This window comes from Rhynchophorus ferrugineus, unplaced genomic scaffold, assembly GCF_030347505.1.
Source record: "Rhynchophorus ferrugineus isolate W39M unplaced genomic scaffold, kcgeb_rfMv2 rfM8, whole genome shotgun sequence".
Taxonomy (NCBI): Eukaryota; Metazoa; Arthropoda; class Insecta; order Coleoptera; family Curculionidae; genus Rhynchophorus; species Rhynchophorus ferrugineus.
In genome coordinates, this window is record NW_027472587.1 from 18,201,535 (window position 1) to 18,221,197 (window position 19,663).

Below are 19,663 nucleotides of genomic sequence, written 5' to 3' on the forward strand. Positions count from 1 at the left end.
ACAGCACAAAAGGCCGCGCCGCCATAAAACACATATTATTCGTAACTAACTATTGTTGGCGGACGGTGCGTCGATCAATCGAATAAATAAGCGAGCGTTTCTACATTTTTCTGAATGGCTAATGGCTCGTTTGCACATTTACGATTGATATGATCGATTTATCTGTTCGATGTTTAGCTAAGATGTCTCTCGTCATTGTCTAAGGGATTGTGTCTTTGTGCATCTTTTTCTTTTTTCTTTAATTGAAACGCAATCGTAGTTCGTTCAATGAAACGGTGAACTCACGCCATCTGAATTGATGACGTCAAAGCGTCGCAATGTTGTCGCATTAACTCCGAGTTTTACTTCATTTTAGACCTGACATAACAAGATTCGAATCTAAATAAAATAATTGAATAAATATGTTATCAAATATAATTTATTTTAACATTATACTACATTTGATTTTCGTTTCTTTCACATATCGCTAAAAGTATACATACTAACACGATTTCAATACTGATTTTCGTTCCTTTCACCCCAAAATGCATGTATTTTGAGAATTTTATCTTAATCTGAGAGATAACAAATTTTGGCAATTTTTCCATATATATATAGTCGTGAAAATTTGCAATTTTTTACCATTTTGAAGATTTTTGTTGTCATTTCTGTTCAAATAATGGCAGGCGAATAAAAATCACAGGGATTATAAAGAATTTTACGCTGAATCAAATAGTAATACAATAATCTTCATACATCTTTTAGTTGTTAAGTTATACAATGAAAAGTGTCTTTTCGACAAATTGGCAAATTTCTGTTTATGTCGCTTATCTTAAAAAATATAAATGCTAGGCCGATTTAACAAGGATTTTCGTTTCTTTTACCCCAAAATGCATGTATTTTGAGAATTTTATCTTAATCTGAGAGGTAAAAAAAATTAGCACTTTTTCCATATAATATAGTCGTGAAAATTTGCGATTTTTAACCATTTTGAAGATTTTTGTTGTCATTTCTGTTCAAATAATGACAGGCGAGTGAAAATCACAGGTATTATAAAGAATTTTACGCTGAATCAAATAGTAATACAATAATCTTCATACAGCTTTTAGTTTTTAAGTTATACAATGAAAAGTGTCTTTTCGACAAATTCGCAAATTTCTGTTTATGTCACTTATCTTAAAAAATATAAATGCTAGGCCGATTTAACATGGATTTTCGTTTCTTTCACCCCAAAATGCATATATTTTGAGAATTTTATCTTAATCTGAGAGGTAAAAAAAATTGGCACTTTTTCCATATATATAGTCATGAAAATTTGCGATTTTTAACCATTTTGAAGATTTTTGTTGTCATTTCTGTTCAACTAATCACAGGCGAGTGAAAATCACAGGTATTATAAAGAATTTTACGCTGAATCAAATAGTAATACAATAATTTTTATACAGCGTTTAGTTTTTAAGTTATACAATGAAAAGTGTCTTTTCGACAAATTGGCAAATTTCTGTTTATGTCACTTATCTTAAAAAATATAAATGCTAGGCCGATTTAACCTGGATTTTCGTTTCTTTTACCCCAAAATGCATGTATTTTGAGAATTTTATCTTAATCTGAGAGGTAAAAAAAATTGGCACTTTTTCCATATAATATAGTCGTGAAAATTTGCGATTTTTAACCATTTTGAAGATTTTTGTTGTCATTTCTGTTCAAATAATGACAGGCGAGTGAAAATCACAGGTATTATAAAGAATTTTACGCTGAATCAAATAGTAATACAATAATTTTTATACAGCGTTTAGTTTTTAAGTTATACAATGAAAAGTGTCTTTTCGACAAATTGGCAAATTTCTGTTTATGTCGCTTATCTTAAAAAATATAAATGCTAGACCGATTTAACATGGATTTTCGTTTCTTTCACCCCAAAATGCATATATTTTGAGAATTTTATCTTAATTTGAGAGGTAAAAAAAATTGGCACTTTTTCCTTATATATAGTCGTGAAAATTTGCGATTTTTTGCCATTTTGAAGATTTTTGTTGTCATTTCTGTTCAAATACTGACAGGCTAGTGAAAATCACAGGTATTATAAAGAATTTTACGCTGAATCAAATAGTAATACAATAATATTAATACAGCGTTTAGTTTTTAAGTTATACAATGAAAAGTGTCTTTTCGACAAATTGGCAAATTTCTGTTTATGTCGCTTATCTTAAAAAATATAAATGCTAGGCCGATTTAACATGGATTTTCGTTTCTTTCACCCCAAAATGCATATATTTTGAGAATTTTATCTTAATCTGAGAGGTAAAAAAAATTGGCACTTTTTCCATATATATAGTCGTGAAAATTTGCGATTTTTAACCATTTTGAAGATTTTTGTTGTCATTTCTGTTCAAATAATGACAGGCTAGTGAAAATCACAGGTATTATAAAGAATTTTACGCTGAATCAAATAGTAATACAATAATTTTTATACAGCGTTTAGTTTTTAAGTTATACAATGAAAAGTGTCTTTTCGACAAATTCGCAAATTTCTGTGTATGTCGCTTATCTTAAAAAATATAATTGCTAGGCCGATTTAACATGGATTTTCGTTTCTTTCACCCCAAAATGCATATATTTTGAGAATTTTATCTTAATCTGAGAGGTAAAAAAAATTGGCACTTTTTCCATATATATAGTCGTGAAAATTTGCGATTTTTAACCATTTTGAAGATTTTTGTTGTCATTTCTGTTCAAATAATGACAGGCGAGTGAAAATCACAGGTATTATAAAGAATTTTACGCTGAATCAAATAGTAATACAATAATATTCATACAGCTTTTAGTTTTTAAGTTATACAATGAAAAGTGTCTTTTCGACAAATTCGCAAATTTCTGTTTATGTCGCTTATCTTAAAAAATATAAATGCTAGGCCGATTTAACATGGATTTTCGTTTCTTTCACCCCAAAATGCATATATTTTGAGAATTTTATCTTAATCTGAGAGGTAAAAAAAATTGGCACTTTTTCCATATATATAGTCGTGAAAATTTGCGATTTTTTACCATTTTGAAGATTTTTGTTGTCATTTCTGTTCAAATAATGACAGGCTAGTGAAAATCACAGGTATTATAAAGAATTTTACGCTGAATCAAATAGTAATACAATAATTTTTATACAGCGTTTAGTTTTTAAGTTATACAATGAAAAGTGTCTTTTCGACAAATTGGCAAATTTCTGTTTATGTCGCTTATCTTAAAATATATAAATGCTAGGCCGATTTAACCTGGATTTTCGTTTCTTTTACCCCAAAATGCATGTATTTTGAGAATTTTATCTTAATCTGAGAGGTAAAAAAAATTGGCACTTTTTCCATATAATATAGTCGTGAAAATTTGCGATTTTTAACCATTTTGAAGATTTTTGTTGTCATTTCTGTTCAAATAATGGCAGGCGAATAAAAATCACAGGTATTATAAAGAATTTTACGCTGAATCAAATAGTAATACAATAATTTTTATACAGCGTTTAGTTTTTAAGTTATACAATGAAAAGTGTCTTTTCGACAAATTCGCAAATTTCTGTTTATGTCGCTTATCTTAAAAAATATAAATGCTAGGCCGATTTAACAAGGATTTTCGTTTCTTTTACCCCAAAATGCATGTATTTTGAGAATTTTATCTTAATCTGAGAGTTAAAAAAAATTGGCACTTTTTCCATATAATATAGTCGTGAAAATTTGCGATTTTTAACCATTTTGAAGATTTTTGTTGTCATTTCTGTTCAAATAATGACAGGCGAGTGAAAATCACAGGTATTCACTTTTCCCCAGCAGTGATTTACAAGTTCCTTGCTGTCATATCAAATTTACGCAATGTTTTTATTGCATAACAACCTCATAACATGCCAACTATTGTCCAAAACCAGAATAAGGCGATTAACGCCCCAATTACTGCGAATTTCCCTCACTTTTGTCGGAGAAAAATCTTCCTTAATCGGCTTAGCGGCACCCAACAACAACAACCACCACAACGGAGAGATGACAATCGTCGAAGAAAGCGAGAGCGCTTCCGGTAGCGGCGATCAGAAAATCCCAAGAAACAATCGAGCCTTGTAACGTAACGTGACACAATACGTACCCAGGACCCGGTCCCTCTTGTTGCCTACCTGCCGTGAACACCACAGCCAACTGTAAAATAGAAAATAATGACATTATTATCCCCTCTTGCCTCGTTCATCTTCCATTGGTCGAGAGACGCGAGTGGGGGGCAACGACGAGACAACCGATAGCGGCATGCAGCTGTCTGGCTCCAGTCTGTGTCGAAACCGAGTCGAGAGTAAGTCCGCGGTGTTCCCTACGTCATTCGAACTGACGTACGCGCGCTCGCGTATCCCGATGACGAGTTAGTGTCGCCGCACCGTAAATATAACCCCGACAGTTCGTCCTGGTGATGTGTAGTGCATCAAGAACGAGGATTAAAACCCGTACGAAGGTTGGTGTCGTTGGAATCGGCGTAGAGATCGAAATGAGGCTCGACGGACCGTGAATAAACTTTTTCTGGCCCTCTTAACCCGATCGCAATTATCACTAAGCCGGGATTTTAAAATGGACCGAACCTTAGGGAATTTACTCGTTATCCCGATTATTCTCAATCCGATATCGTTTTTATAGGTCCCAGAACCGGAAAATCCCGAAAATGGCTCCTAAATAAACATAACATGTTGATATTAGGGTAAAACAGGATTATTATCATGTATTGAATACATTTTTGATAACACACCACATAATAAAGATATTTAAAGATAAATGAGCCACAAATTACTGAGATCTTGCTCTAAGCTTACATTACAAATCATCTACATTGCTAATATCATACCGTAAATATTACAAATATTATAATATAATAGTAATCTCTTTTAAAAATTGTACACACAGTATATGTGATACATTATTTATATCTAGTTATCACCTATCAAGATTACACCAATTCAAACCATCAGATATTATTTAGATCAAGATTTATCTGTAGATTTCTGTATTTACTTTGTACCCAACAGAGATTGATCTTAAGACAATTTTCCTAAGATAAAAATTTCAAGTTCATATTAGAATAATACAAGATTATTGTCATTTATTGGATATATTGCTTATAACACACCACAAAATTCAAATATAATAAATAAATGGTGCACAAGTAACACAGATCTTGCTTTAATCTTGTATTACAACTTATCTAAGTTGCTAATAATATACCGGAAATATTACAATATAATAGTAATCTCTTGTAAAAACATTACACACAGTATATGTGATATACATTCTTTGTATCTAGTTATTATCTATCAAGATAACGCTAGTTCAAAATCATCAGATATTATTTAATTAAATATTTATCTTTGTGCTTTCTATATTTATTTTATACTTAGCAGAAATTGCTCTTAAGACAATTTTCCTAAGTTAAAAATTTCAAGTTCATATTAGAATAATACAAGATTATTGTCATTTATTGGATATATTGCTTATAACACACCACAAAATTCAAATATAATAAATAAATGGTGCACAAGTAACACAGTTCTTGCTTTAATCTTGTATTACAACTTATCTACGTTGCTAATAATATACCGGAAATATTACAATATAATAGTAATCTCTTGTAAAAACATTACACAGTATATGTGATATACATTCTTTGTATCTAGTTATTATCTATCAAGATAACGCTAGTTCAAAAGCATCAGATATTATTTAATTAAATATTTATCTTTGTGTTTTCTATATTTATTTTATACTTAGCAGAAATTGGTCTTAAGACAACTTTCCTAAGATAAAAATTTCAAGTTCTTATTAGAATAATACAAGATTATTATCATTTATTGGATATATTGCTTATAACACACCACAAAATTCAAATATAATAAATAAATGGTGCACAAGTAACACAGATCTTGCTTTAATCTTGTATTACAACTTATCTAAGTTGCTAAAAATATACCGGAAATAATACAAATATTACAATATAATGGTAATCTCTTGTAAAAACATTACACAGTATATGTGATATACATTCTTTGTATCTAGTTATTATCTATCAAGATAACACTAGTTCAAAATCATCAGATATTATTTAATTAAATATTTATCTTTGTGCTTTCTATATTTATTTTATACTTAGCAGAAATTGCTCTTAAGACAATTTTCCTAAGATAAAAATTTCAAGTTCATATGAGAATAATACAAGATTATTGTCATTTATTGGATATATTGCTTATAACACACCACAAAATTCAAATATAATAAATAAATGGTGCACAAATAACACAGTTCTTGCTTTAATCTTGTATTACAACTTATCTACGTTGCTAATAATATACCGGAAATATTACAAATATTACAATATAATAGTAGTCTCTTGTAAAAACATTACACAGTATACGTGATATACATTCTTTGTATCTAGTTATTATCTATCAAGATAACGCTAGTTCGAAAGCATCAGATATTATTTAATTAAATATTTATCTTTGTGCTTTCTATATTTATTTTATACTTAGTAGAAATTGCTCTTAAGACAATTTTCCTAAGTTGAAAATTTCAAGTTCATATTAGAATAATACAAGATTATTATCATTTATTGGATATATTGCTTATAACACACCACAAAATTCAAATATAATAAATAAATGATGCACAAGTAACACAGATCTTGCTTATCTTTATTCTATTTATTTTATACTTAGTAGAAATTGCTCTTAAGACAATTTTCCTACGATAAAAATAACATGTTGATATTAATAACCTCATAAGAAAAAAATAGACTTAGAAGCTTATAAACTGATATATACTCGACTTTTGTACACCTCACAATGTACAAGATAACAAATACATGACGCACAGGTTTTAGACCTTGCCTTCATCGTATACTGTAGCTTATCTACGTTGCTAGTAACATTCTGATAACAAATATTATATTAGTAATTGTTTACAAAAACATTACATAGGGTATATAGAATTAATACCACTTCTAAGCTATTGAAATTTTACATATTTTCTTTGTCTCTAGTTATTATCTATCAAAAGGACACCCTTTAAAAGTATTAGGTATCATTTGGATTAATATTTAGCTCTGTGCCTCTTACAGACTTATACTTATATTTACTCGAGTTTTGTACACATCATATAACGCAAAGATAAAAAAATGACGCACAGGTTGTAAACCTTCTCATAACCTTATACTATCATTTATCTACATTGCTAATAGCATTCTGGAAATATTGCAAATATTACATTAATAATTGTTTACAAAAACATTACACACCGTATATATGACTAATACCACTTCTGAACTTATGAACAGTTATATACTTTCTTTGTATTTAGTTATCATCTATCAAAATTACAATTAAAAGCATTAGATATCGATTTGTATCAGAATTTGTCTCTCTACTTCTTCTATAATTACTTTATACTTAGCAGAGTATGATCTGGATAACAATTGCATCAACATATTATAGATTATCTAAAATCTAGTTTCCTAATATTAAGATTTATCACATCATACCGTTCTACAATATATAAATTGTCAAGATTTCCTTTACATAGTGTTCGTAAAGATATACATAAAGTTTTTGCATCTAAAAAGTACCTGTGAGATGAAAAACCTCCTTTGTTTGCATAAAGTTACCAGCCATGCTTTATAATAACATATCAAGCTCATTTATGACAAATAATGTAAGCGAAAAGACCGATCTCTATAGTATTACGCACGGTAAATCGTTTGTTCTTGAATTATGAATCAGAAACTGGGTTACAAAGAAATGAAAAAAAAACTGACTTTTTATATTGCAATAGTTATATTAAAAATATGTGTTAAATATAGTTATAAAATTATAAAACAATTACTTATTTATTTATAGTATAATTATAAGTAGTATATTTATATATTTTTTCATTCTAAGACTAACTGTGTGTCTTTCAAGAAACACCAATAATTGTACACAAAATTATGTATGGTCTATTCAAACCATCAGTGAAGTCATGTCATCTGAATTATTGACGAAATGTTGCCACATCAACTCTGAGTTTTAGTACATTTAAATAAAAATGATATCTAGTATAATTTATTGCAACATTATAGTACATCTAATACATATGTTATCGTAGGACTTAAAATTACAATTGTTTATACAGCCACAATAATTTATAGATTAGAATTGTTTTATTATATTTACATTGAACTTTTCTCCACGGTACTATAGGTAGAGTACTAGGAACGTTTTTTTATGTAGTGTTATCACCCGAAGGCCTAATCCACCTAATTAACAATTGTATATCTGAGTAAAGTATTTTACATTCATGAAAGAGCATATTCACCTTTTACGCTTAGTTCTTGTTTTTTTTTTTTTTTTTTTCGTTAAAGTCATTTTGATATCACTGTATTTCTCCTTAATTTGTTATGTTACTTGATCAAAATAGATTTAATCTGGAATTATATTGAAGAAACCTTAAATTATGTTATATATACTTTCTTTTTCAAAAACTTTATATTTCACAAATGTCAGTTGGTAACATTGTCTCCTGAAATAGTCACAAAATAAAAAAAGACCGAGATTTTTTTGTTCTTAACCTAATATGTAAATAACTTCGTCGTTATTCACATAAATTTTAACTATTTATTATCGTTTAGTGCACTTTATTTCGAACAAAAAAATTATGTTTGGACAATGATTAGATATAGCAGCTGTAATGACGGTAAGTCTAATTAATTCTGATAAACCTTCATAAATATCAGGAGTTTGATAGTGTTATCAACAACAGAAATAATCCACCATACAAACTACTAGGTAGCTGAGGATTTAGAAAGTGTTAATTATGTCTTACGCAAATTCCCATATCTATTTACAAATTTCCAGATAAATACGCGATAAATTTCCGTGAATTCTGCCGTTCTGATTGCCACTGATTTCCTTTGAAACGGGACACTATAATTATCGGGAATCTTGAGTAAATAAATAGTGCATTAGCAGCGCCGGTACGTCTTTGTTGAGACAAGAAGGCTTTTGTTAAAACAAACAATCGGGATTATATCACCACGGGGGTTTCTATAAAGGGATTCAGATTTCTTGTTATTGGCTTCTAGTTTTTATTGATTTTTTACATATATTTGTGTTTTATTTTCGTTAATATACTGGATATTGTGTTAATGGTACTGGGAATTTTGAAAACGTTGATTGTTGTATGTGAAGGTTGTGTTGTAAAAAGTTGTCAAAAGGCTTTGTATTGTCGCAAGGAACTAAATATGTTCTCAACAACTGAGTTTCCTCCTCTCTGTTTCTTATATTCTATCTTTTTAATTCTCCCTTCTGTTTCCCTTTTGTTTTCATTGTCAACTGAATATCTCCCCTACATTTTTTTTTGATCAGTGTGTTAGTACATTGATGTGTTAGTATAGTATATGTCCGTTTGGAAAATCTGTCAAAATCTAAAGAATGACCAAAATGTTGATCAGTAGAAATATGTATCTATATGATTACTACTTAATGATGCCAAATATTTATAATATAGTATCTATCTGAACAAACTACAAACTGTGCTTCTACAATAATGTTTTGTTATTTTGACTTTTTTGTTATTATTAACGAAAATTGGACAATTTTACACTGTATCAAGTTTTGTTCAAGTTTGTAAGTTATATAATAGAAAGTGTATTATCAAAATATTGGTGAATTTTTATTTATATCGCATATTTTAAAAAATACATATTACAAAGCAGTTAAACATGAATTTTCAGTTCGTTCACTCCAAAATATATAGCATATATAGCAAATTTTCGCACATTTCCCATATATATAGTCGTGAAAATGTGCGATTTTTTACGATGTTCAATTATTTTATTGTCATTTCCATTCAAATAATCATAGGTTAATGAAAATTGAAGAAATAGTAAGATATTTTACGCTGAATCGATGACAGTATAATAATTTGTGTATGTCCAGTAATTTGTATTTAGTTTTTAACGCATGCAACGAAAAGTATATTTTTCTAAAATTTGTGGATTTCTGTTTATGTCACATATATTAAAAATAATATTAAAAAGTATGCATTCTAAAGCAAATTACAATAGATTCTCGGTTCTTTCGCCTCAAAATATATGTATTTTTTATATTCTATCTTCATCCGAAAGATAAAAAGTGTTTCGTATTTCCGATTTTCAATTTTTTTGCTATTAATTCTGGGGAATAAGCTAGATATTGCAACAGTTTGTGCATCAAACTGTTAAATATAAAGGAGTTTTAAGAATCTCCACACATCCCAACAATCATAATCACTGACTGAAAACATGATAACATCTCTGGGAATTTTTTTAAAATAACTTCGTCCAAATATAAACTTCTTTCAATAACTATATCTAATCTTTCAAACTGCCACTTGGCATTGAAGAGGTTTATGATGCCTGCATGTCATATCCTTTCCATCCTAATAGCGCCAGTTTAGCTTATTTTTATACCTATCAAGTTGAAAACGAACTTTGTCCGAAAATAAATTATTGGTGCTTAAGGTCTTTATGCAAACAGTAATGTCGACTTTCTTTCGACACAATTTATAGTTAAATATGTGCTAAAGGCACCGTATAAATTTTAGTAGAAACATTTAATTAGTTTTTGAGATATCGTGACAGTAGTTTGACACTCAGTAATTGAACAACACGTTTAAAAGTTATTGTATATAACTCATAATAATAAAAAATGGTCTCGCAATGAATTTGCTATGTTTGGTCCATGCAGTATATCCTGTTCTTCGAAAACCTCACCTTAACCTTCGTCTTCCCTTAAACAATTTTGAAACCACTCGATTATACAACAAGAAAAGTGTCCATTAATACTGTTAAATTTTTTATCTTTGCACATTCAGCATAGTAATAAAAAACATAATGAATCTGGTAGTATTTATGACCGACAATATATCTGGTCTATTTTGAAGCAGGAAAAATTCGGAAACAAAAGAACAACGTTCCCAGTCACGCGATTTTCCAAAGGAGGAAAGTTTTTTCCTAGACACGCAATATGACGGTTTCGTTTTCATCGAGACCGTAAATTTAACTAAACAGAGGCGACATCAACGCGCCGTGTTTCCATTTTTCGATCCACTATCGCTAGGATTTCGATATTTAAAAAAACAATCGATATATTGGAGAAAAAAATATCGAGAAAAGATATTTCTGCATATAACAGGTCAATTGAAAAATATCCGGCCTGACACATAGATGGCGCTACTAGAATTAAATCCATATGTTTTTTTAGTTAGCCCTAACCCTCAAAATATGCGTGTATAAATTTGACAGCTGTCTGATCATTAGTTTGTGAATGTGAATTATAGCATTTTGAGTGAAGCAACTTTTGTTATTATGAAAGAATTGATAAAAAATGCTTTTTGAAGGGAAAAAATACAGTTGAAGCAAAAACTTGACTTGATGCCGAATTTCCGGACACTATCCTAGGAAAATCAACCATCAAGGATTGGTATGCTAAGTTTAGACGTGGTGAAATGAGCACCGAACACGGTGAATGCAGTGGACGCCCAAAAGAGGTTGTTATCGAAGATAACATTTTAAAAAATTCACAAAATTATTTTGAATTACCGTAAATTGAAATTGAATGAAATAGCAGACACATTAGAGATATCAATTGAATGTGTACATCATATCATTCACGAATATTTGGCTATTAGAAAGCTCTGTGCAAAGTGGTAAAAACAAGCTCACTTTTGACCAAAAACAACGACGAGTTGATGATTCGGAGCTGTGTTTGAAGATGATCAAGCGTAATTAACCCGAGTTTTTGCATCGATATGTGACAATGAATGAAACATGGCTCCATCATTTCACTCTGAAGTTCAATCGATAGTCATCCGAGTGGACTGCACACGATGAACCCGCTCCAGAACGTGAGAAAACGCAACTTGTCGGCTAGCAAGGTTATGGCGCCTGTATTTTGGTATGCGCATAAAATAATTTTCATTGACTACCTTGAAAAAGGAAGGACCATCAACAACACATTACTATAAACTATTACATAGCGTTATTGGATCGTTTGAACGACGAAATCACCGAAAAACGACAACATTTGAAGAAATAGAAAGAAAGTGCTGCACCAAGACAATGCACCGTGTCACAAGTCAAAAATCCATGAATTGGACTTCGAATTGCTTCCTCATCCATCGTATTCTCCAGATCTGGCCTCCAGCAACTATTTCCTTTTCTCAGATTTCAAAAGAATGCTCGCTGGGAAGAAATTTTCATCGAATGAAGAGGTGATCGCCGAAACTCAGACCTATTTTGAGACAAAGGGCAAATCTTACTACAAAAATTGTATCGAAAAGTTGGAGGATCGCTTTTGTTTAGTAATACTTATAATTAAGTACCAAAACAACTTTAAAATTAAATACCCATTTAAAAGGTTTATTAAAAATAGTTAAATAAATCGGCTAATTTTAACTCTGCGTTGTGGTGATTTCAGTGATCGAGTGAAGTCTATGGTAGTGAAGAGGAAGGACGAGTCAGATAGCAGCATGTGGGACGTGTTGGACGCCGCGGCGGACTGCGACTGTCCCGGACCACCTCCGGAGTTCCTTTTACCGCCTCCACCGAGACCGCCGTCTCTACAACCTGCCGATCCCATGCTCTGCACTGATGACGCGCTCACTATCGAAACGTGCGACGCACTACCGGTAAGTCAAGTCAAGTCAAGATTATCATTCTGATATCTCCTCCATGAGCTTTTTCGACACTTGAACCCTAAGTTCTTTATGATTGAAATATTTATACATTCTTTCAAAAAAAAATAGAGCGACAATCCAATTTCCAGTCTCGTATTATTTTTAAAGATCGAAATTGTTTTGCCGCTTCGTCAGGTTGTTCGGTATAATTATTCGAGCATCCTTAAGACATTCCGGAACAAACCCATGCAAATGCCATCTAAAATAAGACTCAAACAATGAATAGTTGTTTTTTTTTTGTGCCTCATACCCTTAAATCCAAGATAAGCAGCTTTTGATGACCTAATGTACAGCACAATACGAAATGAAAAATCATAACCAAGAACACAAAGGAACCAAAAGCGTACAGCTTCCTTTCCTTCACGGGAAGTCATAAAACACCCAACAGAGTGCGTCGCGCAATAGGGATGACAAGTGTGACAAGACAACCATCGATTACCCATTAAGATGAAGACAATCCCGTTTAATAGCACGTGTCCTATTGATTTTATGTAAATTACACGTTAATATATGCACCATCATATGATCAGCTACTGGAAATATATCTAAACATAAAATTTATTGTCCTATCGTTGTGTTGGTACTGAAATTTTTACGATTTAACCTGATGAAGCTTACATTTTAATAACCACAATACATGAAGCCATGAATATTAACCATTTATGTATTACACGCATAAAGAAATAGAAAAATAAACATACAAACATAAAAATATCACCAATAAATTTAATTGATATAAAATTATTCATTCATTGTTTATAAACACACCGTTCTTTGAACACGTAAAGTCGATATATAATAAACTAAGTAACGAACACGTCTTTCACTAGATAGGAAGACTGCTATTTATCGTCTAGACGATACTATCCACCTGTAAAACAAATAAATTAATAACTACTAGCTATTGCGAAAAGAACAAGAGTCGTAGCCGGACGACTTAATATTCTGTGGATCATTTAAAGCAAACTTCTTATTTTGGCTGCGTTTAGGTTTGTTAGTGACGCCATTTGTTATTTTAAATGTCTGTCTTCAGATCTAGGAGGGTAATTATGTTAATTTTGCAGTACTGTTTCTTGTTCATTAGTTTGTTGATTATTTCGGTTGAAATTATAGAAATTAAATGTGACTCACTTGTTCTGTAAATATTTTAATGTTACTGGTATCAAAGTGATTAACCAGCTTCCTCTTATTAATGTATTTATGCGATGATCGTTAATTATATAATTTCTGATGATGTTTCAATGTTTCTTATACTCCATGAGACTGGATCTAATATTATATGATACCTTGGCATTTATTGACTTGTTAGAATTGGTATATTCCTTTTTTACTAGAATTTTATTTCATTCTTCGACATTTCAAGACTTAGATATTCCCAAGATAACTCCACTTTTATTCTAACGAATGTTGTTCTTTGTATATTGATTATTATACTTTTCTTCAAAAGGGATTTCATCATAGAATGCTGCACGAAAGTCCTTGATTTCACATTCAAAATTATACAAAAGTTTTTTTATCTTTTCTTCAGCTCTACACTAATTAACACATGTTAACTGAATAACCATGTTGGTTTTGCTTTATAGATGGTTTAAAATCGCATATATTCAGTAAAACTTATTCAGTGAAGCTATACTATCTATAAAATATTCCAAATATAAAGGTAGCATCTTTATTTACTCCTTCAGTCACTGGAAATATTGACTGTAAAAATGTGAGGTATCCACCGTATAGTCCGTGTCTTGCTCCATCCGATTTTTGCAAAATTATGTTTATAGAAATACAGTTTATCGGAAAAATGGACAGAAAACATCACTATTTTACCCATATAAATTAATATTAATTAAAATAGTATCTCATAACGCATTTTTTTGTAATGTTATATGAATAGCGACAGAAGCTTCTGAAGATTTATTGTTCTCTAATGCCTGTAACTGTCTTTAGCTGCCATATCATTCCTTTTGTATTTTATCCATTGAATAATATAATAAAATATAGCAAACAGAACTTTTTGAAGTTATTATTCAGACGTTGAGATATTTGGAGGCTTTGAAGCCCACCTAGTCCCTTAATTTGTGTAACCGATTTCAGTATATTATAATTTTGTTTCTCAGAACAATAGATACAACTCACAAAGCATTTATTTCCAGTATATACAAAATCCCGAGCATCGTGCAAACTGTACACACCCGATACCAAAACTAAAGGTATAATCAAGTGGGCGCGTAGTTTTCTTCACACTGTCATCGATTATGAAGATGTTTCAGCTGCGTCTGATGTCGAGAACTCCACCGACAGTATCGTCATTATACACCAGAGGTTCGAGCGGCCAAGTTAATTATCATTGGTTCTCTGTGGTCAGTGGTACGGTCCCGAACTGATTACCGGTGATTTAATAACTTTTCGACGTTCGGTAACGAGTTTCTTTGAAATTCCCTAGAATATATTCACCTGAAGTGAGCAACGTAAATATACAGAAAAATATCACCGCCTACTAATCAAGCGGGGTTAATATACGGTCGTATAGCCGCGGTCTAAACTATAAAACCAATCGAGAAAAAAAAACAAATTAAAATAAGAATATTAATGATTGTATTATGTTAACAACTAATACATGCTGCAGATTATCCGGATTCTATTTTCTAGATTACTGTGAAAATAGCAGTAAGAAGTTATTCTGTATATTTATTGTTTGTTTCTATGTGTGTAAATTTGTTTTTGTTTTGTGTTTCTCGTGATGATTTTCTTTTGTTTTATGTTGATTTACTTCTCTACTCTTACTATGGTTTGATCAACGATATTTATTGGTGGAAAACTGAGTATTTAGTAATGTAAAAAATTCTTAAACAAGCTATTCCAACTGTTAAATTCAAAGATTTTTACATTTTTCTACATAAAGACATTGAACTGCAAGACTTAGTGAACGAAAATCCAGCTCAAACTCTCTAGAAAGTTTTAGACAGCTTAGTTGCTAAGTCAACTGCATTTATTATTTTAAAGAATCACACTCGGGGCCTTTTATCGACTGTTTTAATCGAACTTTCCTCATTAACTCATAAATTTTCTAAATAAACCAAGTAATAAAGAAAAACTCAACAGGAAATAATCTAAATAATAGCATTTCCTTAATATACCGAAAAAATCTGATCTGACTTCTGAGAAAATACCTTTTTTCTATTTTTTTTAATAAAACTATTCGTCAGCATATACTTCCGAAAAAAAAACAAGGAAATATAGGAAAACTCAACAGGAAATAATCTTTAATTTACTAAAATATTGTTGTAATACCTTTATTTAAAAAAAAAACTGTATATATTATATACTTTTTATGTGCTCTTTTTTAATAGAACTTCGTTAACATATAATAATTTTCCAAAATAAACAGACAAATACAGAAAAATTCGACAGGGTCCAATGTAAATAGGATTAGGTTATGCAATAACATGGCAACGCCGCATTTCTTTAATTTACTGAAAAATCTGGCAACTGAGTATACCTGAAAGTTGGTGCAGAACTTTTATTCTTTAAATGAAACTCACATTTTATATATTCTAGGCCGTTTATCTGTTTTTTTAATAGAACTTTCCTCAAAAAACTCTACGAGCTAAATTATATTTATAGGATTAGATTATAAAACAACATGGCAACATTGCATTTCTTTAATTTATTGAAAAAATCTGGCAACTAAGTGTTTTGTACTCTATTCTTCAAAACAATCACACTGTATATATTCCGGACCGTTTATCTACTTTTTTAATAGAACGTTCTTGGTTAGCACGTAATACATTTCCGATATAAACGAAGAAATAAAGAAAAACTCGTCGGGCAATAATCTAAATAGGGATTAGATTATAAAACCACAACTGTCGGCAGAGCGATTATCTTAATTAAATACCCCCATATCTGGGGACGGATCGAAACCATAGACCCTCCCCCGCCAGCACCACCACCAAGAAAAAACCTCCGATAAAAAGAATCAGTTAATATAATTGTTTTCGATTATTTCCTTCTGGTCATTTGCCGTTCTCGGTTTTCCTCTAATGCGGCCTTCTCTGCCGGCGTCCGAACCTCCCCTTCCCTAGCCCCTCCACTCACCGCGCCAACCCTTTTCCGAAAATAAACGTTAATTAGTACGTAAGGGCGGATTTCACACCAGGGCTCTCGCACGATTCATAAATTTTCCGATTGGAAGGGTACCGCTTTTAAATTCCCGAAAAAAATCGTAGGATTATGGTCGAAGAAGGTCACCGGGAGGGCGGTTCTTTTTCGGGATATTGGTCTAAATACGGATGACGGGAATTAAGGGTGTTGAAGTATGTCCCCGTTTTGGTTATGTGATATAATGGACGAATTACGATAATTCAAATAACAATGATGGTTCCTCCACCATATGTTTTCACTTATTGAGTTTTTTTTTACGTGTCGTTCTTGTTCATCTTGTTTACAATCGATCCCCAAATACCTACTGACCTATGGTCACTATTTATATTTCGGAAATAGGAAAAAAAGAAATAGTTAAGCTGCGAATATATTTTTATTGTTTTTCAAAGTACTCGCCACACTTTTGCATACGCTTAAACCAATTTTCAAAGCATTTATTCCGTTCTGAAGGAGGTATCTTCAAAACATGATTTTTGAACGCTTCAATAGCTTCTTCGGGCGATGAAAATCGTTGACCACGCAGTTTATTCTTCACGGATGGGCACAAAAAGAAGTCATTGGGTACCGAAAACGTGCTGTACGGCGGATGACCCATCAATTCGATGTTTTGAGTGCCTAAATAGACTCTTGTTTGAGCCGATGTGTGAGAGCTCGCATTGTCATGATGAAGAACAATCCGGCGTCTCTTGTTTGTTTTCCTTATTACACCGAAGACTTCTGGCAAACAAATAGTTGTGTAACAATCAGAATTTACTGTTCTACGATCCTCTAGAGGCACTGTTGCAATATGACCAGTTTTCCCGAAGAAACAGGTCAGCATTTTCTTTGTACTTCGTGCGTGAACAACTTTTCTTGGATTTGGTTCATCCTGGAGCACCCATACACTCGACTGCTACTTACTTTCGGGCTCATACGAATATATCCATGATTCGTCACCTGTCACGATTTTATAAACGTCTTTCGAAGCACCGCGATTGAATTTCTTAAGCATTTCTTTGCACCAATCGACACGAGCCTTTTTTGAGCGATTGTCAAATTGTGTGGGATCCAACGCGAACATAGCTTTCGCTCAGCTAAGTGTTCATGTAAAATCACATATATGCTGGTGGAACTAATGCTTAGGGATGCCTCAATCTCACAATAGGTGACATTACGATCTTGCTTAATCATTTCGCACACAGCATCGATGTTTTCTGGCACAACAGCCGATTTTGGACGACCTTCACGAAAATCGTCGGACAGCGAACTACGACCGCGATTGAATTCACTAAACCAGCGATACACGGTGGTTTTTGTGTGTTTTAAGTCAAATTAAGTTGATTGATGCACTCTTGTGATAATCCACGTCGAAAATCGTAAAAAATCATCGCACGAAAATGTTCACGATTCAGTTCCATTTTTTGCCGAGACGAAACTTTCAACCAAATATAAAATAAACAAATCGCGTCCGTGCGACAAAATGTTCTGAGTATGTATATCGTCAAAAATGTCAAACTTTACAATGGAACCGTCAGATGGACTCACAAGACAACAGTGTTGCCAGACCCTCGTATTGCAGCGCAATATTTATTTTATTCAAATACCTTTTCAACAACATAACAGATTGTGTGCACTTGGTCGATTGTTGAAGATTTAATAAGAAAAGTGTTTTTGTTTTCTTCCAAAAAATATAAATATCTGAATTCTGAGAAAAGACCTTTTTTCTATTTTTTTTTAAATAAAACTATTCGTTAGCATATACTTCCCAAAAAAAAGAAATAAAGGAAAACTCGACAGGAAATAATCTTTATAGAATTGGATTATATGACCACATGACAACATCGCATTTTTTAATTTACTGAAAATATCTTGCAACTAAATATACTAAAATATTGCTGTAATACCTTTATTTTTAAAAAATCTAAACTGTATATATTATATACTTTTTATGTGCTTTTTTTAATAGAAATTCGTTAACATATAATAATTTTCCAAAATAAACAGACAAATACAGAAAAATTCGACAGGGCCCAATATAAATAGGATTAGGTTATACAATAACATGGCAACGCCGCATTTCTTTAATTTACTGAAAAATCTGGCAACTAAGTATACCTGAAAGTTGGTGCAGAACTTTTATTCTTTAAACGAACTCACATTTTATATATTCTAGGCCGTTTATCTGTTTTTTAATAGAACTTTCCTCAAAAAAGTTCTACGAGCTAAATTATATTTATAGGATTAGATTATAAAACAACATGGCAACATTGTATTTCTTTAATTTAATTTGATTGTTGAAGATTTAATAAGAAAAGTGTTTTTGTTTTCTTCCAAAAAATATAAATATCTGAAACGGTGTTAGCGGAAGTTGTTTTGAGACTTTTACTACGTAATTTCTAATAAGTGGGTTTTAAGTTTCGGGATACGAACGTTCATCATGGTAACAACAAATTGCGCCTTACAACGATGGAAAACTACTTAAAAAATACTTTTAGCCAGTTAAAACGATCGCGGACGGCTGCGAAACTTTCGTAAGAAAAAAATATAAATCACTGGCCGAAGAAATTTTCAACTTTCGCAGCGTAACAAAAGCCAGACCGTGGTCGGAACCACAAATCATTCGCTAATGGATGCGCTGACAGAGAGCGCTGACATCTCTGCGCAATTTGTAATTCGATCTGGAAGCTCCTTTTGTCTATGGCGTGTAGATTTCGGGAACGGCGGCCCAAACAAGTAAACAACAACCGTGGCATCGTCTCGGAGATCTTCTTCGAAAATACATATACATAAGG

At 31.6% G+C, this 19,663-nt stretch overlaps 1 protein-coding gene across 2 annotated transcripts in view; it reads left to right on the forward strand.

The window, feature by feature from the left end:
* Positions 1-4,271: 4,271 nt before the first annotated feature.
* The window catches only part of pxb (putative Hedgehog signaling attenuator pxb), a 70,859-nt gene continuing 55,467 nt past the window's right edge, over positions 4,272-19,663 (forward strand). Inside the window, exons 1-2 of one of the 2 annotated variants that reach the window (XM_076412319.1) lie at positions 4,272-4,452; positions 12,476-12,686. In XM_076412319.1, the coding sequence (XP_076268434.1) occupies positions 12,492-12,686 (195 nt within the window). In that variant the 5' untranslated portion in view covers positions 4,272-4,452; positions 12,476-12,491. Of the gene's footprint in view, positions 4,453-9,306; positions 12,416-12,475; positions 12,687-19,663 lie in introns of those variants that run through there. The other variant, XM_076412318.1, reaches the window with a different exon arrangement.